Source organism: Athene noctua, chromosome 2 (assembly GCF_965140245.1).
Source record: "Athene noctua chromosome 2, bAthNoc1.hap1.1, whole genome shotgun sequence".
NCBI classification, from domain to species: Eukaryota; Metazoa; Chordata; class Aves; order Strigiformes; family Strigidae; genus Athene; species Athene noctua.
This window is the reverse complement of record NC_134038.1, coordinates 118,084,524-118,106,179: the sequence shown is the minus strand read 5'-3', so window position 1 is coordinate 118,106,179 and position 21,656 is coordinate 118,084,524. Positions and strand designations below refer to the sequence as shown.

The 21,656-nt window shown below is 36.5% G+C and overlaps 1 protein-coding gene across 16 annotated transcripts in view; it reads right to left on the bottom strand.

Moving 5' to 3' along the window:
* PARD3 (par-3 family cell polarity regulator) overlaps nt 1-21,656 on the bottom strand; it is a 444,458-nt gene that overhangs the window by 238,113 nt on the left and 184,689 nt on the right. For 12 of the 16 annotated variants that reach the window (XR_012633185.1, XM_074899993.1, XM_074899998.1 and 9 more), the window contains exon 5: nt 18,763-18,894. The exons of the other annotated variants lie outside the window; for them this stretch is intronic. Coding sequence is in view for 11 of the 12 variants with exons in the window: in XM_074899993.1 (XP_074756094.1) it covers nt 18,763-18,894 (132 nt within the window). In the remaining variant the exon portion in view is untranslated. The remainder of the gene's footprint in view (nt 1-18,762; nt 18,895-21,656) is intronic. 16 annotated transcript variants of the gene reach the window in all.

The window sequence follows — 21,656 nt, the reverse complement described above, 5'->3', positions numbered from 1 at the left end:
ATTTTGTACTTCCCCAAATGCCAGCAAATTTGAGAAAGGACAATACTGGCATACCCATACTCCTGACTCAATGGGACAGAGGAAAAAACATCTGCTTTATCATCACAGAACACTAATTTTGAAGAGACTAGAGAATGAACCTTTGAAAAGATAAAGGTCACTATATCTTATAATTAAGAACCGATTCAGTATAAAAGCAAGGCCAGTTTAAAAACAGAAAATTAGAAAATTCTGTGACAAAGGCTGTAGTTTCTCACTGAAATTAATAAAGCCCATGGTGTTCTCACAGAATATGATTTGGAGAAAATATGGGGAGAAACAAACATATGAGTTTAAAACCTGTGAATTTCCATTTACTAAAATCAGATGGTTCCCTGATCTTTTTTTTGTGGTCTATCCTCAGCTACTTTCAGGCTCATAATAGGTCCTTAATATTAATAATTATAACCTTTTTGCAGTTTGATTTCATTAAAATAAAACCTGAAGGAACAAAACTTAGAAGAAATATCTTGCACACATGTATTCTAGACAGTGTAGGCAAGAGGAATCCTTAAAATTAATGAAACACATGTCTTTCTCTACATACAACCAGGTTGAAGGCAATAAAGAACAGAGAGAAAGAACAGGAGTGTATACACTCACAGAAACAAAAGAATATTAAAATGATCTTTAAAACAGCTAATACGTTCCTAAGGGACCGACGGCAAGATAACATTACCTAAAGAATTAATAATCTAGAAGAGCAAGTTAAAAATAGTGATGAAATTTGCCAGTGAAATGCAACAGGTTTAAAACAATCTTTTAAAACATGATCAATGAGCTTTGTGAGACTTTACAGATATATATATATCACACTGGTGGACTGAGAAGCTTGGTGACTGAGGAAACTGAAACTTAAATAAATGTAAGATAATGCATTCTGAGAAATGCAATCTAGTCTAAACCTAAAAGGGAAGAATCTTGGAAAAAGTTGCACTACCTCTCAAAAAAATCCTGGCAAAAATCACCACAAGTTAAAGAATTAGTCAATGATAATACCGAGGTAGATTTAATATATCTCAATATATACCTTAGAATATACTTAACATACTTCATCATCTTTTTTTTTTTTCCCCATCAAATTTATCTCTAAAAGTAATTTCAAATGGCAATTCCCAGTCTTTTGCCCTCTTGGTGTAGTATGGATGAATATTAATATAATATGTACTTATTTACAATGTAGATGAATAAAAACAAAAGAAATGAGTAACTGTATGACATCAAATATTAATGAAGAAAATTAGTCAAAAAGCATAAGTAGCAGTGAGAACAAGAGATTACCAAATCCCCAACAACTTTTGAGAAAACAGCCACAGACTATGCCAATGATGTAATATATCTGCAGGTAACCCATGGCCTTGCTAGATAGAAATGTACTTTATTTTGCCTGTTTTAAATCAATTCCTGCTCTAGACAGCCTACATGTAGTACAGACTGTGCAATGCCTGAAGTAAAGCAGGACAACTGCATTTCCACTTGTATGTCTCTTTGGACATGACTGGAAATTATTTCTCTTCATGGTGGAAAAACAACGTAGGTAGAAAGGATTTAGGAACATGGTAAACCACAAGAAAGGAAAAAGTGTGACACCTGTATACGTGGAGGATAGCAGAGATATCTATTCCCACCTCCATTTAGACTGGGCATAGAAGAAGAGCAGACTGAGAAATTACTTCTGCTGATTTGTGGCAAGGGTTAAGGAATGCCTCTCGAGCTTTATGAGAAAGAAAACTACATCTTCCCACTCACCATACACTACTATAGACATCAGATGCATGCATAAGAACCAGCAATCTAGTGGTGCATATGCTGAATCAAACATATTTAAGCACTGGAAAGTTGGAAGCTCTGTCTATGCAGTTCAGGTCATCTAAATAGTATTTGAGTACTAGGCACTTTCCTATCAAAATGAGATAGTCAAGAAGAAGAAGAGATGACGGTTCAGAAACCTGCTTTTTCCTGTAAGAAAATCCTGAAATGCCCAAATACTAAGCTGTTATGTTCTGATGAAGGTAAAGAAGAAGGATTATTTGCAAATGCTGGATAGAAAAGATCAGAACAGAACTTCCATGGGGTACAAATCCATGTAGCTGGGAGAAAGTAGGTGAAATGAGGCTAAATATCAGAAGAAAATCCTTCATGGAGCGATACATCAGATTGTGAAAGTCTCCCAAGGGAAGAAGCAGAATCCCCATTGCTCAATACATGTAAAAGCAGCATGGACAAAGAACTACAAGATAGGCTACAGGGAATAACTCAATACATAGCGAAAGGATGGTTCAGATGACCTAATAATGTAACAGGATTTAAAATTACTAGATAATTCTATTATCATTAACCACATTCACAGTAGTACAAGCTAAAACACTGTTGCTATGGTAATCAATCCTTCTGCATCGTTGCAGAAAATGACTGAGATACAAGGGATGGAAATGAATTGAACCAGCCTTTCCTACTCTCAGTGAATTCAATGTAGCAGTCAGCTGGGAAACTATCCAACATGAAAGTTTACATCTAGCTTCCCACAAGCCTTTTAAAATATATAGTAAAGGACAACTGAGTGTCTGGCATTCAAATATGGGTTATCCTTAGACTTAGACAGTCAGATTCAAGGTAGGAGCAAAGCTCCAGTTCATAGGGGATGCTGCTGGAAACAGATGGGTTGCTCTCATCATTGCACTTTGAATCCCCTTCTCCTAACACTGCTTGAATTCTCTTAGCCCAAAGTAAACAGACAATATGGAAAGACCAACACATGCACGCTTCTGCTCACATGCTATTACAGCTCCATCTCATGAGAATATGAGAACAACTTGCTTTCCATGTGGAAGGCAAGAAAAAACACAGCAGACACAATTATTTTCACGGGCACTTTCTAAGTAGCCCCATGGACAACAAACGGTAGTACTGAAAGCATCCTACTTTTTACTCTTAATTTATACTCTCAACTGAAAACATATTCTTAATTTATACTCCCAACTTTTAAAGATTCAAGTCATGGGAAAACAAATGGTCTCTTGATCACATGTTATCAACTCTAAATGAATTCCATTCCTGCATGGATGTTATTACAGTGTTATAATGAAGAGCACATCTCACAGTACATTGGAAAATGCTGGTTTGCTCACTCAGCTTTCCCCTTTACTTACAGGAACAGAATATTCGTCAGTAAATCAGGAAGTTAAACCTGGAAGTAATAAAGTCCTTAGAATCTGGGACAATTTGGGAATATTTTAGAAAGATTTTGAAAAATGGAGTTTAAATCATTCCCGGTGCCACTCAAATAGTGTCTGTTTGAATCTCTATTAGGAAAAACCCACTAAGTTTTTTTAATAACAACTGAGAAGTTAAAATAAGACACTAACACTCCTCTTCCTCCAAAACAACAAGTTTTCAGCAAAACACAACAGGAATCGAGTGGGAACAAAAGCTCAAATCACTTCATGAAAAACCACCATGCACTCCCAGTTTCATAACACAGTAAAAAAAGGTTACAGAGTGTATTTAAGAAAAACTATATGCATATGTAGACAGAAGATTACTAATTCCACAGCAATGCTTCCTTTCAGAAAATGCTTTCTCAAGTGAACAGAGTACTTCTTTTGGCTGTCTACAGCATTGGTAAGAAAAATAATTCAAAGCAGCCCACACAAACAGGAAGGGTACTATAGATTATAGGAAACACGTATTCCAAAGGGAACATGTTCCTACCTGCTAGTGATGGTATTTTAATGTAACTCTTACTTGTTGTTTTGTGCACCACTATGCAAAAAATTAATTAGAAACCAGGGGAAAAAAAATTTTAAAGGGATCACAAAGGAAGCAGGCCCATATTCTGGTTTGAAAATCAACTATGAGCAATCAAGTACACCAGAAGGTAAAAATAAACTTTAAAATCCGCAGTTGCAAAATATTTGAAAGAGGCTAAAAATAAACCATCTTGGTTTTTAAAAAGCCATTAAATTCGACCTTAAGGTACGTATTATATTTTAAGTGAGAAGCAAAATACATATGTCAAGGAAAAGATCAGAGCAGCAGTTGACTTTTCAGTATTCACAAACACATACAGAAGCAAAATATTTGATAGGTGTGATACACAGTTACCCTCATACATTAAAAACTTATTTACATAATGTACTTTTTTGTAAAAAACTTCTCATGATAAGCAGAGAAAATGACTCAAGAACTATCAGAACATTCCTGAAATGCTAGAACATGCCTGAATTCATGAGACATTCAGTTCATGAAGATAAATCCTTTGTATTGAAAACAGTCTGTAACACACTGTATGTACATTTTGTTTCTGTTTTAATAAATTTCATTAGTATTTTTCTTGGAATTTAAACAAAAATGTTCCTGTCTGTGTGAGTTTCAAATCGTTACTGCCAAAACTTCAGCCAATGTTTCATGAGAAAATTACTGAATTATGTCTGTTTATGATTATAACACAGATTTCTCAAGAAAATTGTTCCCTCTTGGGCATTAAAAACTAAATGAGTATGAAAGACTAGAATGTGTTTAATGTGACCAAGCTAGCTTTTCCCGCCAAAATGCTTCAGTTTAATCCAAACTAATTTTTTAAAACTTAAAGTCTAATAAAAGTTATTTCACTTCCAAAAATGGCAAGCATTTACTAGAAGAGATTCGATAAAAAGATATCATTAAAAAAAATCCAAATTGTGAAGGCCAAGAGTTTTACTATGCAACTGCTGTAAATAATTTTTTTTTTATTTTTTTTTTTTTAATATAAGTTCATGGATGAGTCAAAAAGAGCATGTGTGAGAAAGAGAAAGAAATCCCAGTGCAACTGAGAAATTAAACTGAAAAATTAAATCAAGGAGCCAAAAGACAGACACACAGATGGTAAAAACTGGCAAAAATAAAAAGTAGAAATCATGCTCTTAAGTACCAACAGATGCAGTGACTTTAAAATATTACTCCTTGAGGATACACAAAGACAATAATCCCAGATTGTGATTTCTGGGCCAGTCTACTGCTGCACTAGAGCCACAAAATACACCGTATTGTACAGAGAAAAAATGGCGTGTCAGAGACAGTGATATCTGCACTGCCAGTCTACTAAAAAAGAAGGGAAGAAAATTAAACTATCCAACACTGTGAAATTAATGTCTTCAGAAAAAAAAAAAGTTAACTGTGTAAAGGAGATAAGAGAGGTGACTCGCAGAATTCATTTACAGATTTATAATACTACAAGACTGAGAATTTCTGAAACATTCCTTCTTGAAACGATATACAAGCTTCTCCCTCTGAATGAAAGCAAGATTGTGCTTCCCAGATTCTGCACTGTTAAACTTTACCATGCTAATAGCTTTGCTGACCTTCAATTTTATTTAGGGTCTCCTTGATTTCAATCACCACAATTACCTAAAAGCTATCTCAGTTCAGACCATTGGTCTGAACAGGGCAAGAAAAATAATCCAGGATTTGAAAATTGAGAAACTGATGTGTAGTGCCTATAAGCTTGAAGTTCAGTCTTTCACAAAAGATTATCTTAAAATCAAAACTTGAAATGAATAATTATGAGTAGTTCATTTAAAATGCATTAGTTAAGACTAATTTACCAGATTGTTAAATGAATTGATACTGCTACACATGATTGAACAAACCCAGCATTTTATGCCATCACCATAACTGCAAGCTAGCTGTAGATATATAACCATAAAGATTACTGCTTTTTTGTGTGTTAAAAAACAATGTCAATTTCAAATAAAAGAAAATTACATTTCTTTACTACTTCTTTCGGTATGCAAGAAGTTTACGCTGGGCACTTTCTCCTCTAAAGCAATTAGTACGGTTATCAGGATAATCATAATATCAGGAAGGTGACGGAACTCCACAACATGAATGTATTTAAAAACAGTTATAAGAAAAACATCTGTCATAAAGCAAGTTTTACAAGTTATGTATGGATACATTTAAATGTATAGATACACACATATATGAATGTTTGAGTGTCTGTCATCAATGACAGCAACTTTAACATACTGCTCCTAAAAGTGAGCAGTTAATGAAGTATTCTGTATTTCTAGTATATAAACTAGAACAGAAATGTACTTCCATTTGACTCTAACGTATCTATGGATGAGCAGGAAGAATGCTGAACTATAAAAATTACAAGAAAGTTTGCTGTACGCTAACTGGCAAACAAAGATATAATGTCATGAATCAATTAAATTTTTGTCTTTTGTAGAGGCTCCAAACTCGGATGACCCAGCAAGGTATCATTTCTCACCTGGACACCCATCAGCTTCCACCCAGCGCAAGCCAGGAGAGCTCCAGCAGCTGCCACCTGCCCTGACGAAGCAGCCCCAGAGGCGGTTTCAAAATTACTCCCACCATCCCAAAACAGAGTCCCAGCTGCATGCTGCAGACGCAGGCGCTGCTCTGAATTCACCCAAGGTTTCTGAGGTTTGACTTTCAAGTAAGACAAGTCAAAGCACGCCCAACACCAGCGTGCTCAGACCCCCAGGGCCCACCAGGGGAGGGCACAACTCCTTTTCAACTGTGCCTCCCTTTTATATTTACCTGCACAAAGTGTATCAAACACAAGTAGCTGTAGAACGAAAAAAGTCATCAGGGAACTGTGTTGCGAATATGGGTTCACATAGATTCAGATATAATAATTTATTTGGGGTTTTTTCTACACTTTTTCCAGCCTACATCTCAGTATTTTCTGCTATCCCCTGACATACCAGTATGGAGCTGAAGTGCCTCCTACCCAAACTGCAGCTTTTAAGTCATCTGTCAATTTAGGGAAAAAATGTCAGAATCCTTGAGCCCCATTAATTTCACCTACCAAGAATGCTGTGGTACACACTATCCTACTGAAGTATAATATTATAAGGTGCTTCTTTTGCACTGAGACCAATTTTACTGACCTTCAAATCACACAAAAAATCCGTCAGTTCTGATGAGAGGATGAGTTAAAAGAGTCTTCATGAAGAGAAAGCTATTTATAGTGATAAAGTGTAACTACAAGGAAGAAATACTGATGGGCTTGCTTTATGAAATCTGTGCTTTGTTGTAACAATTATTGCCTAGAAAATCAAGATAAATAAAAATGGTATGATGGAATACTCAATGTAACTTTCAATAATTTTAAATAGAGATGCTCACAGATATGACCGCTTTCTTCTGGGACATTTAATTTACTCTGTGCTTTGGATAAATGTGTTGAAATTATAAGCAATCATGAATTCCTACACATTAGGGAAGTAAAGATTTTTGAAGACAAATGAGGGTATCCAAAAGGAAGAGGAAATTAAGCCTTGATAGAAAGCGATTGAACACTCGCTTCCTGCCTTGTATTCTGAAGAAATACTAAGAGGACCAGAGGTTTTGCTCATACTGGATACCTTGCTCCTCAGGTGTTTACTCCACAGTCTGTAAAAATGCTTGCATTATAGAGCCTAAAGAATAATTTCATTTATTTCTTTTCATTTTGGAAATATTTGTATATTGTATACTGCTCTAATTTTTAAACTGTGAAAACAGTATTTTAAATGGAAAATGTGCTACAATAATAATAGCCAACTGATTTTGCTCAAATTCATAGTTATCTCTGGGCTGTAAAAGCAGCATAAAAAATTTCAATCCAAATGAAGTTACAGTAATCATATGCAGCTGGCATGAAAGTAAGTGATACCTTAATATGGAATTTGGACAACAATTTTAATTCTCAAAATATCACATACAAGAGATCAAAACTTAAAAGTGGTATTTATTTCAAAAGTAAAATCTTGACAGTAACGTATTACAGAAAATCTTTAATTCAGTATTATTTATAGTGTCATTTGCTTCACATGTTTCCAATAGATTGCTTCTTCATGGAAACACCAGTTGTCCTGCATTTGCTTAAATACCGTGTATCCCGAGCATGGAACCTCCCTCAACTGGAGGAATTGCATCAGTTACAAATTAGTTTTGTTTCTTTAGCACAGGGATTCAGCAAAAACCCTTATCAGTGCCACAAGGCAGTTAGCTGTTGGGTCTTACGAAAACACTTTTAATTATTTATTAAATCAGATCAAATATTTAAAAAAAAAAAAAAAACTGATTGTTATTTCTTCTGGTCTGCAACAGACATATATAGATGTAAATGACTTTTTTGGACATCCTGGTTTCCTGACCAAGCAAATTCTTATTCTTCCAGCTTGCTCCCCTCCCCAGCCCTGGAAACTATCTAGGCTGACCATTTCATATGTAACTCCAAGTACTTCAAGATAATTTTAGAATGGAATTATTTTCAAATCAGTCAGTAAAATGGATTGGCAAGGCTGGTCTATTATCTTTTTTTTTTTTTTTTGTCCAGTTATACTTATGAAATAAATTCAAATCTTACGGTATATTGCATCAACTAGGTCATATTATGTAATTCCATTCACTCAGTTGCTGCACTCACTAAATCTTACTGTGTCGATTCATGAGGAATCATGGCATTTCTCAAAGTATCCTATAAATTACAATAACCACTTAATACAGCCAGAGTACTACATTCAATAATTAAATGCTCATACTTAAGCAATAAAATTGAGATTAAATTTAAAACCCAAAATAAAACAAAAGCCCAGACAAATTACTTCCACATAACTCAATTATTAACTCTAAGTTACACAGTGCCATTCCCCTTTACAGCAAAGTGCAACCATGTCATTAAAATGACCTGTCCACACAGGATTTTAGAGAAAATGACCTTTCCTATTCCCATCAATGGAAGATAAATTAACTATTACTTCCACAACAGAAAGGACAAACTTGGCCCTTTTCTGAAAGCATCTTCCTCATAATTAATAAATCACAGAAAGAAAAAAGTATAAAAATCATCCTGTTATTATTGAATAAATTAGATAAAGATAAGTTTCCCACTCAGGTGTAACCTTTATCCCTTGCCCAAAATAACCACTCTGACTTTATTTCTGTTCTGTTTGGAATTAACTGACTTGCATGACTCAGCAGTGATTTACCTGAATGTCACCTAAAAACTACAATGAGAAGTGAAGAGCCTTCACATCTGAGTTCCTGTCCACGTAAGCTGTTCTATTTTATTGGACGAAGGACAACAACTTCCACTACAAGTTAATAATACGAATAATATAGTATAAATATAAATAATATAAATAAATTAAAATAAATAGCATGAGCCATTTAGAAGAAAAATCGCACCAGGAAGAAAATCAGACTAAAAAAAAAAAAAAAAAAAAAAAAAAAAAGGCATTTATTTTTCCATTTCAAGTCAAGCAAATTCTACAATGCAAATTAAGTTAGCTGAAAATTAAGGTCATGTGAAGCTTAAACTAAGTCTAGACTGACTTCTAATGCAGAATTATAAAAGCTTGGCTTGGCAACAAAACCAAGCAAATTATCGGTCTTGAGTTTTCTTATAATTCGAAAGGAATAATGAAAAAAAAAAAAAAAAAAAAAGAGTATTTGGGTTGTTCAATAATGTTTTTCTGATAGAACATAAAAAAGGACAACATCAAGACTCCAGAAAATACAACAGAGAAGGGATTCGGGGAGAGAAGGGGTATAGAGATGGCACCTCTTTCTTTCCAAAGAATGGGTTGCTTTCCTCTACAAACCTGTATTGTAAACCACAAAACAGATACACAGGAAGAAGAGAAAGGTAGGGGAGAGGAAATGAGAACAACATGAAACAGAAAGGAAAAAAGGTAAAATATCAGTACCTTGAACTACCAGTACCACTTTTGGGGGGGGGGGGGGGGGGGGGGGGAAGGCAGCAGAAGTTCTTTTTAAGCCTCAAATATACAAGTAATCACTTAGATATTTACGCTTTGGTTAAAAGGCTAGAATGCAGAACGAGCATAATGTGAATTTTAAATTAAGAATACTTTACCAAGGGCGAGGGAGAATCCTCTATAGACACAATTAACAGAATTGCTTTAATATACTTAAAACTTTTAACCTTTGTGGTCTTTGAAGTGAATAGTGGAATTGCATCTATTTCAGGTTTGTATGGAAGGGCTCTACTGCCCTGAAAAGTTTTACAGTGCTGTAAACTAATGAAATAAATTATCTTAATTTGGTTAGATCTATTTTCATTAACTGTATTACCCACCGAGGGAATAAGGACAATTTTTAATTTTACTAATGTACTTCACTTCTGCATTACTCTGGCACGCTGTAATTGCAGCTCCTGCTCAGTACTGCTCGTGCTGCCGTCACGGGGCCACCACCTTGCCCCCATGCTCTTGCCCACACAGGCAGGGCTGTGCAGAGCCCACGCAGGGAGGCTGAGACACCACGAGCAGGGCTGCGCGGTACTAACACACACCACATTCCCACCAGGGCTTCTGAGGACACAGCGTGGTAGCAGCAACAAGCACATTATGAAAATAGCGAGAGCATTTCTATTATAAACAACTAGTTGGAATACATTATATACGCCCGGACTAAAAAGTAAACATATGAGCAGATAAACCTCTTTCACAGCATGAAGAAAGAAAACAAGTTCTTAAAAGAAGAAAAGGAAGACCTGAGACATCCTTTAGTTGAAACACTTTTCCAGGCCTAGTAAGAGATTTTCAGATGTCCTTATCTGACCTGCTACCCTGGACAGACAGCAGTCAAAAAAGCCAGAGACAATACTGTTCTGCAAAATATTTAAAAAATAGTCAGAAAACTAACAGCAATAATTTACTTAAAGCCCCTTACAGCACCTCTATGTAATTTCAAAGAGTATTACTTATATCCCTGGTATCATAACTTTATTACCATTAACTAACATACCAACAGGATTATTTAGTTTGGTCCAAAACGGCAGGAAAACAACAGCGTATGGTTACTAGCAAGTCTGAAAATGCCCTTCATGTGCCAACACTCTTCAGAAAGATTTTGCAGAACATAGTAGGTCTGCCCTGCAAGGAAAGACTGGAGGAGTTCATTCTTTTCTCCCTGGAGAAAAGGAGGCTCGGGGGGGGCCTCACCACAGTTTTCCAGTACTTAAAGGGTGGCTACAAATAAGACAGAGGCTCTCGCTTCACAAGGAGCCACATGGAGAAGGGGCTACAGGTACAAGTTGCAACAGAAGAGTTTACATCTTGATATAAGACAGAATTGTTTTTTTTATAATAAGAACAATCAATCACTGGCACAACCACCCCATGGATGTGGTAGAGTCCCCACCACTGGGGGTTTTCAAGATAGGATTGGACAGAGTGCTAGGTCGTCTCATCTAGGTTCTCTTTCTCACAGAAGGTTGGACCAGATGACCAAGTCTCTTCCAGTGTGGGCTATTGTATGATTCCTTAAATTTCAGCGCAGTCCATCTGCCTACTTATGGGTATGTGTACACACATCTATGACAGTGAGAGTGTTTCAGTGTGAGGACATACACCTGAACACAATGCATGTATTTTTCTATAATAATTAAAACCTATGAGTATTTTTGTAAAATTGCCTTTTCTAGTTTTGGTTTGGGGTTTTTTTTTGTTGATTTTGTGGGGGTTTTTTTTAATAGTGCACACATATAGAGCTACATTCTGCCACTGAATTCATATGTACACAGCAGCATATAACTGAAAGTAGACTTTAGCCCCCAAACTGTCTCACCTATTTAATACACAGTATGAAATGACAGATTATTTTTCAAAGGAGAACAAGATAGATGCCAGCATGAACATTGTTTATAAAGCATCACAACTACAGCTGTCCCCAAGCAATAAAGCTGTTTATTCCAACCTCCTACCTCATGTAAACTGAAACCCTCAGCAGCAAAAAACAACTTCAAATCTGTTCATGACTCCAAGAAGAGTAAGAAGAATCATCTCTTCCCAAAATATACAGTTAAGGTCATGTCCACAATGTCCATTTTGCATAAAAGTGCACAGACTTCTAAATTCCATGTTCATATTTTCTTAAAAGTAATACTGTAGTTTGAAATTTGGTTCTGTCTCTGTACATACTGATGTATGCAGCATAAAGATAAGTCTCTTTAGGACTTATTCTCTGTTTCTGTGATTGTACACAGATGTTTAGAGAATATTTAATAAACACATTTACTAGTATATTCATATCGAAGATTTATACAGAAGAATACAGACATTCTTCTGAATTCAGAAGACACGACAACTCTTCTAGGGGCTAAGAATTAGAGTCTACATAAAAATCAGAAATAGATGAAGTTAGGACCTGAAGTCAAATGGCTTTTAAATATGGAAATTATGTTTAGATTTAGAAATCTGGATCTGAAGCCAGTTAGGTTCAAAGTCAGATTTAAACAAGACCTATGATTCTGATTCTCACTACAGAAAAACATGGTAAAAATTTAACCTTAAAAGCAGATATCGTAAGTACAGAAATAGAGAACTTACATACCCATCACACCCATGCCCCTTTTAAAGCATTCTGACATGTAATACAGAACCAGCTCCAACAAGTCTCCCAGATCAAGATGTCTGTGGGAACTGGGCACCTAACCACTACCAGAGCCTCAGCTGCTGCAAGCAGCTTGGCAGGGTCCAGCCTGGAAGCAACCCAGCTGAGCTCACACATGCCTCAACTTGATGCAGAATCTAGACTCTACACAACAGGAGTTTGGATATTTTTATGTAGATACTCATGTTATAAACACCTAAATACAGGTTTCTCATTTTGGAGCTCACTTTGCATAGTAATTTTTCTAATATAATACTAATAAATGCAACTCAGGGAAAACACTGAAACAAGTCTACAGAATAATCACTCACTTGTGGCCACGTACAGATCAGTGATACCCCAATATCACTACACTCTTATGGGAAGTCATTATGTAATAATTTTGACCATATTATATACACAAAAATATTCCATAAGTATGATTAGTCAAAGAAGAAGGAAAAAAAAAAAAAAAAAGAATATTATCACACTTGTGTTTAGTAATGGCTCCAAGGTGCCAGCATGCTCTTCTGGCAGCCAGACAGGGCATTTGGCTGTTTCAGAGTCAGATGCAACCACTGCCCTTGCTTAGATACAACTTACCCTCTTCCTGCTGAGTGGAAGGTCAAGCCAGCACTTTATACCTTGTATTTCATCTGAGCATTTGAGTTCCTGAGCTGAAGGAGTTAACATTTTGTCAAGATCATGAAATAAAGGGAGCAGTCAATACCTAATTACCAGCAGCATGGAGAAAATATACTTGGGCCAAATCAAGCTTTTCACCTTCTTCACAGTACAAAAGGAAGAAGAAACAATCGCTGTAGCGCTTGGGTGTTGACAACCCCATCAGGTGGAAGCCAGTGTGATCACATAGCCAAGAACCCCCCTCAGGTAACAAAAGAAGCTGAATTTGCAAGTGTATACGGGACTGGGGAGTCTAAACTCTTGCAGGGGCACCCTGAGGTCTTCCAGTCAGCTCCTTGACAAGCATCAGCCTTAAGCGAATCCTCTACCAACACAGTCACTGCTTCTACCTGTCCATACTTATAGCTATGGCAAATGATTTAATACTAAGTCAGATGCCAAGCCATGCCTTTCTTAGCTATGTCCCATATCTCTACCTGCAGAAACAAGAAGAGCACATGAGCCATGGCCTTGTTCACTAGCTGTTAACACTTTTTCCTCCCCTGATCAGCCTCAGAGTAGTCCTTCCTGCTTTCACAAACCCTGAAGACCCTCCTGGCTGCACCCATATACACCCCACCTTTCATACGGGACCAACCACTGAAGAACTCCCAAAAAAGAGATAGGCCTCTGCATTAGGCCTAGAGCTTCAAACATATGTACATCTCTGCCTTTGTAACAGAAACCCTTTACAAGGAATATGACAAGCTTTAAAACCATCTTTGCATTTCATAATTTATACGCTGTCGTGGTTCTATGTTCATTAAGGTTGTTATCACAAGAGACAAATTATGAAGTGCATGTACTCAGAGACAGAGGAAAGCAATGAGATTCTATCTTGGTATTGTACAGAGTAATGGATGACCAGTTAAAAATGACACCTCCAACTGAAGCCCAGTTAATCCTTTTTCCAAATCTTAAAGCACAACTCCTTACTAATGACAATAAATTTTACTGCAGTTTCAACCTCTACATGTGAGGAGTTTGAGATAAGAGCCTCCTCTCCCTGAGCCTCCCCATCTCTAGGCCATGAAACACAGAAGTTGCAGACCTTTGCACTGTAGTTAGTCATAATAAAACCTACAAACAAAAGCCGAAATACACCTGTTGGCAAGGAGAAACACAAAAGAGATACGCTAGTGAAAATAAAAATATTTATATACATTAGCTATACCACTATCAAACATTCAGAATTAAACAAATGAGCTGCATTTCTGCCTTCTAGTCTTCTTATGTTAAGGCATAAAGTAGAAGCAGGTTTTTGTTGTTAAATGAAAAATTTGACAACATGGGTAAACTGGAGCATGAGAATCCACAGGAAACTAGTGGTTTAAATTCACCAACCTACCTCTGAAGCTCTGATTATTTTTTTTTCAACTGACAGTGCTGAAACGCAAATGTTTCAAGAGAGTATATTCATTCATATTAAAAGCAGCCCTTATTTTGCTGAAAATACAAGCTGAAGACAGGTACTCTACAGCTGGAGATACCAGACCATATGCTACTTGCATGTCTGATATTGTTGAAAAAGGAACCAGAGAAACTTTACAGATTACTACAGACAGATGTCATGAACAAGAATAACTTACGGGAAGTGTTCCGTACAGAACATTTCTGCTCAAGAAGATAGCAGTAGTAATCAACTTCTCTTCCCATTTCAGAATACATTTGAGTTGCTTTAATCTCTGGCTTTTGCTAGATCCTAGAAAGCTACTGGGATTGTAGGAATCAGATCTGTTCTTCAGTAATAACCATGAAATTTTATCCATTTCCTATCTTGCATTCATGCACTGACAAATACAGATTATATACCAAATACAAATACACATAATTATATAGATTTACATATAGTTTTAATTGAACCAGTCTCATTGTATGTGCAAATCTGATCAACCACTTCAAAATTAGGCAGGGACGCTGCAGGATTTCCCTCTCCTGCTGCTCTCTCACCCTTCCCAGCACACAGCCCAGCCAGGTGATCCTAATCCTTCTGACAAACAGGCCTCACCGGCAGAGCAAAGAATATATACTATTTCAGTTCAAGATGTCTTCATTGCTGCCAGTTCCAATATTTGGCTAATGAAACTAAAATGACCACCTGAGAGAAGCTTTCTGTGTATTTTAATTTAATGAATTGGTGAAAAGTTTAACTCTTTCATGCATTCCCTTTTCATGTCTCCATGGTATGAAACAGCATGAGTCCAGATTTGATCAGGGTCTGAGCAAGTCTTGGGGTGAACTGAGGGAAAAAAGATTTCTCAAATAAAAGTGACATTACCATATATATGAATACGTTTCAGAGGAAATAAGATTTTTCAACTATTCCTCAAAAGTTTGGTTGCTGGGGACAGGGGGGGGAAAGTACTGTGGAAGGCAAGGTGAAGAACAAAACCCACCTTTTTCTTTTTTAAGATATTTCAGAATTAAAGATTGCAAATTTTGTGCCTAGTACTTGACAACGTGTAGGAGAGAATTAATGAAATAATTGAGTGAAAGAGGAAAAAATTCAATCCTTAATCTTCTAACCGTATTTTGAAACTGTATTTGGATTTTTGGCTTTATAGTGGTGAAATGATTCTTTGGTACAAAGTTTCACATAACTTAGTTCATGGGCCTGAGAAATACCCAACTTTCTGAGAAATACACAGATCACTTGCCCTGTGGACAACCAGAGGGCTCTGGTATTAACTGGGAACAATCCTTAGGCAGATATAGCTAACCAGCATATACAATGAGAATACCTTAAAGGACTCAGAAAGCAGAATTAATTTTTTCAATTTCTCTTATATATCACTGTAATTTAGCAGAGCCATAGTAAGGCACAATAGATAGGAGCAAAAGCGATTACTTCCAGGAATTTTGATGGCCTTCATGCATTTCTCCATTTTTAGGCACTAAAACCTAGGTAAATTTACAGAACTATTTCTGTAACAACTACTTGAACATATCCAATTCTGGGCCCTTCTTAGTCCCTGCTACAGCAGCCTATAATGATTTCCAAAGAACGAGGTGCCTTGCAATTTCATCTGCAGAACAGGCTGTGATGCTGCAGAATTACAGTTTGCTTCATAGTTCTGTTTATAGGAAATTAGGTTTTGTCCACAGAAAAATAATTGCACTTCTTTGGCACATCACACTTTCACTTCTCAAAGCACAATTCCAGTAAATGTTCATGTACATTAGAAGCTGACAAAGACAATCCTGGAGGGGTTTTTTGCCTTGTATTCAAAAGGATGAGATGAGGCAAGCTTTGAGAGAAGTAACTCAATTCATGCCTTCATCCAACTGCAGGCCTCTGGAGTCTGTAAAATGAATCCACTGTTTACTACTATTTTCTATAAAGAGCCACAAAAGCAGGTTAGACCATGACTATTATTAACCCTGGTATCTGTAATGGGTTCTGCCCTAGAGGTGTCTTGGCACTGTCCCTGTCTTACCCTTGATGCCAGACTTGCTATCTGCTACTTTTCATACACACACTGGCAGGGTGTGCAGACTGCTCCAAACCCTCCACAGCTCTGTCAAGCACACAGGATCAGGACTGGAAGTTGCTAAATTATTTGATTATGCCAAATAGCAATCTCATCACCTGAGTATTTTCTTCACAGAAGTGAAAGGCTTAACCAGTGGAAAACAAAAAGCCCATAGAGGATACCAAAAAAATATATTAAGCGTTTAAGACCCAAAAGAGAGTGGAAGAGTATGTGTGTCTGCAGCTACTTCATCCCTGCCAGGCCCTTCCCTCCCTCTCTCTGCAGAGCTCTGCTTGCATCCCACGCTCACTACTGGCTTTCCTCTCCTGTGCACACCCTGTTACACAGGTTTCAGGCTAATTAATTTTTCCTGCTGATAAGAAAGGATCCTGGTCTTCCAGGTACACACAGATTCATTAACACATTCACAGAAGAACCTTCTCTCAGAAAAACCCACCAGCATAAACAAACATAAACAAAAAGCAGAAAACTTGCTCAGAAGAAGCATAATATTTGGAACTTCAGACTTCAACCAGGTAACTCAGGTAACAAATATGCTTCCAGGCTACCACTTGTGCCCAGTTACTTACCTAATTGGTGAATAAATTAAACTAGTTAAGCTGTTCAGAGACCAAAATCAGCACAAGACTTAATATAAAACATCATATATTCAAATACTGATGTACCCAACATATTAAATGATGATGACTACTAAGATTCCTAATCCAACTTCTTTTGCTAGAACAACAGTTTCATTAACTAATATGGTGAAAATCTAATGACGCATGAATATATGCCTCGAAAACATCAAACAAGCAGAACCATCACAGCAGATACCTTCAAATCTGGGTACCAACTTTCCATTTCAACACAGGCAGATACGAGGATAGCAGCTAAAATCATCCGCACTAACTCTACATCTTTCGAGAGGAAAATAGTAATGGAACTACCACTACTATTAAATGTGCAGAGGAAAATATACAAGGACCAAAAGTTTTTTTCATAAAACATGTAATTTTAAATGACTCTGTAACTAATTACAAAATACAAAAATAGCTATTAGCTCACGCTCGGGGGTTTTTCTTAGGATTTATAGTCTGTGATATTACTTAAGCTCCTTTTTAACTAAAAATGGGGTTGAATAAAGAACGTTCAGAATGTCCTAGAATTTGGCAATGCTGGACTTCAAATATTTGTATGGGATTTGTGGGTGAAGGAGACCAGTCCCAGGACACCAGCCCAGTATTGGACTATAAACCTTCCACTCCAGTCACAAGGCATTCACAAGAAGCTTGGCCTGTGTCAAATGGCAAATTTCATTTTTTAAGCTACTCTGTATAAAGCAAATTCTTGTTTTATGCCCTACTGTTGTAAAATACAAAATTTGTACATTTATGTTCAATGCAAAAGCTCAATTTTTTCATGTCACATTGTATAAAGAAGAAAAATGAGGTAATAACCCTACACATGCACTATTCAACATATGGGCTTCCTGTTATATTTCCAATCTCCATAGTAAAGATGCATTTTCTTTATACATTTGAAGATACTTCTTGGAAAATTTCAGACACATACAAATAAATACAGTGACTGCTAGATATTTTTAATTTCAGATTTTTAAATGTCTATGACTACCAGCTTATTAATAAAAAAAGCCAAGTTGAAATTACTTGGTGTATCAAAAAAACCCTAAGGTCAAAAGTAGTATAAGTGCACACTAAATAAATACAATAATACTGTCTTTGAATTTATAATTAATATATTTTACAATGTTAAGAATAACAAGCATTTAAACGTGCAGTGCCAAAACTGACCCACACTGGGCTATTCTGTAGTAAAATTATTAGCTTTCGACAGCAAAATGGTTATCAAAATAATACTCTCTAGTTAAAATAACCCTGTGTGTATCAGTTGTGAAGAACAGCAGCACTCCACATACTATATAAATGTGTTTATGACTCCAAAATGAAATAATTTGCAGCTGTCGATTTCAATCTTAATGCAGTTTTTCTGGAAGCAGAAGGAAACCCATACAAATTTAGTCAGCGTACTGCTGGTGCTTCTATCATGCTTAGAGAGCCTATATCACATCAGAATACACTTCTTTGTAATAGCTTGGAGTAGCATAAAGATTAGATTGATAAAGTAATATATATACACACATATATATTACCTGTTCTTGCCTCTCCAGCCACTTGTCCACCATGGGATGACTGGCACTTAACGATGAACGAGCATTGTCTCTCTGAAACTGGTTAGACCAGCTACTAGTATCTCGTGGTAGGCTTCTGTAGTTTTCATCTTTCTAGTTTAAAAGAAACAAAAAAGTGTCTTATAAAAAACAACCAGTCCTTGCACATTAACAATGCAGCTGGTTATTAAACGAATACAAAAGGAAGACTTGACTTGACAAAGGAGAACGCAGGTCTGGCTGGACCCAAGGACAACATGACTGCCCGGCCTTTCAATTGCAAGAAGTCCCCTTCCTTAACACCAGTGAAGCCCAACTAAAGCCTTCAGTGGATTTGTAGCTCCTGCACCCACTTCTGCTTCGCTACTACTCTGTGCCAACATCAAACCTCTAGTGCAGACTTCTCAAGTACATACACAGTAAGGCTTTCAGAGCACCATGCTCCTTAGCTTTATTCTCACTAAAAACAAGTATACCGCACAACAGTCCATCCAGTGACAGATAAGGCCACGATATAATTTTCTGAAGTCTCTGTATGGAATCAGTTTTACAGTCAAAGCTAATCTCAGTGCTCCAGGTACTGTCCTTTAGATCAGAATGGCATGCTACAGAGTTCAAAACTTAAATTTATTATTCCACATAATAATGTCTTGCTTGGTTTGCCTGAAGGTATACAAACACAGTCACATTTGTAAAACAGCAGCAGATGGAGATTGTGCTGATGAAGATACATTTATACCATTGAGACTGATAAAAAAAGATGTTTTTTTTCTTTTTAATTGAGGAGTTTGTCTACACATCTTTCCCACAAGCTGTACAAATTCTTCAGCTTCTAAAGATGATTAGTCCTTACCCAGTCTGATTACTAAAAGCTAATAAAAACACAGAGGCAAATCCTTAATGATGGTAGCTACCCTTAGCCCAGTCAATGAATTACTGATTAACTTACGTAGCCTGGTTCTCTCCAACTGAAATAATATGTGGAACTGAAATTCTGCTTAGCTTTTCAAAAGATGGTTACTATAAGTATCCTTCCTTCAGAAACAGAGTTTCTTCCAGTCACTGTTTGTCTATCTTCATGCCAAAGCAGATAATTTAGAGCGTATCTATTTTTAAAATAGGATTGTAGCCCTATGTATTTTGCAATAGTACTGCTTTTAGGAATCTTGAAAATCTCTAAAAAAATAAACAAACACGAGTTTGCAGCTAAACACTATTTTGTTTTTATTTACAGCATGCAGCTGATTTTTCACCCTTTCTAAATCAATACTTCATTTATCAGCATATCTTTTCCCTATTTACTGTACTGATATTTCTTTGGCCTGGCACAGTATTAGTCTACTATTCTAAAATATGGACTGTAGCATCAATTCCCTTATAACTGTCCTTCACAACTTATTTCTTGTAAATGTATGACAGACTTTGCTAGGAAATTCAGGTCTCAGTATAACTGTGGTATGTAGCTCAGTTTTCAAAAGCTTTCTGTGCAAGAACAGTCTTTTCCCAGATATATCAAAGTTAAGCTTTCTTAATTGCTGACAACTTCTTTTCTTGAAAGAGACATTGTAGTATAAGTCTTCCATCTCAAGACATTGAAGCTTGAATTCAACCAGCACAAGATATCCTTGTAAAAATGTCTGCACAAGTAACCAGCCTAACAAATCACCGTCATAAATTAGTTTACCCTGCCACAAATAGGAACTTTACATCTTTCAGAAACTAAAAAAAAAAAAGGATCCAGTTTTCCAGTGTGGTTAACCACACAGCAAACTAGAAACTTGCTCAATCTGTTGTTCAGAAAGAGACAATAGAAGTCAGTCACTGCTTTGTATAACTGTCCCTTAGCAGAGCCATGAAAGCCAAGGAACGGTGTGTACAAATTGATTTTTTCCTGTTGCTTCTCTTATTCAATTTTTTCTGGTGACAGAGGTGGCACAGTTTCACAAGCCAAAAACAACAATTTCTCTTGTTCAAAGTGGTGGGAAGGTATAACAACAAAATCAGAATCTGACAAAGAAATAACAAAAGACAAGCCCCATACAGTCAGTGCATGAGTTATTGTCATCTAATAACTCACTAGCTGAAAGACCACCACCTAGTCTGAATAGAAATTTCTTCCTATGTAACGTTTTCTGTATTTCTGTATTTTATATAATTCCATTTCTTATTGATTCATGTTTACAATGTTCAGTATAAACTTTTTAAAAAGACATTTTTATCCACGCTACATAAAAATTTCTCCACACAGCACCCATTACCCATCCACAGGAGTGTTTTGCAAGAACAAGAGAGAAGAAGAAAAAGTTCATCAAAGGATGTGTTGTTCTTCAATCATTCAAACACGAAGTCTCTGATTTATGCCATGCAGGACAGAATTATTGCTTAAGAGTTTATACTAGAACTTCATGATGTAAAAAGTCTGAAACGCCACAGCACACAATATAAGAGAAATTATCTAAGCTAAAAGAGTTAAATTAGGCTGCTGTTTGGTGCATCTATACTAAAGCCAAGAATTCTGCAAGGAGTTTTACTTCTGTAGAAGATTGCCTTTCTCTTGCTAGGACCTATACCAGTGCATTTTATACAGAAGGCATCAAAGTCTCTCAGTGATTTTTTCTGACAGAAGAAGTAAAAGCTGGAATGGTAAAGAGCCATCTCTTCAACAACATTTCTTGTAAATTCTTGTGCTTCTCAGTGCTGCTCAGAGGCTCAAAATAGTGCTATTTAGAGTGGAATAAAACACCTTATCAGTGCTGCAGTCACACATGGCGTTGTTGGTTTTAGCCAAACAGTGAAACATTAGAAAAACAACAGGCCACAGACAAGTCCTCCAGTCCTTTCTTTGTCATTGCTTTTTGGCAAACAGCTATCCCTGT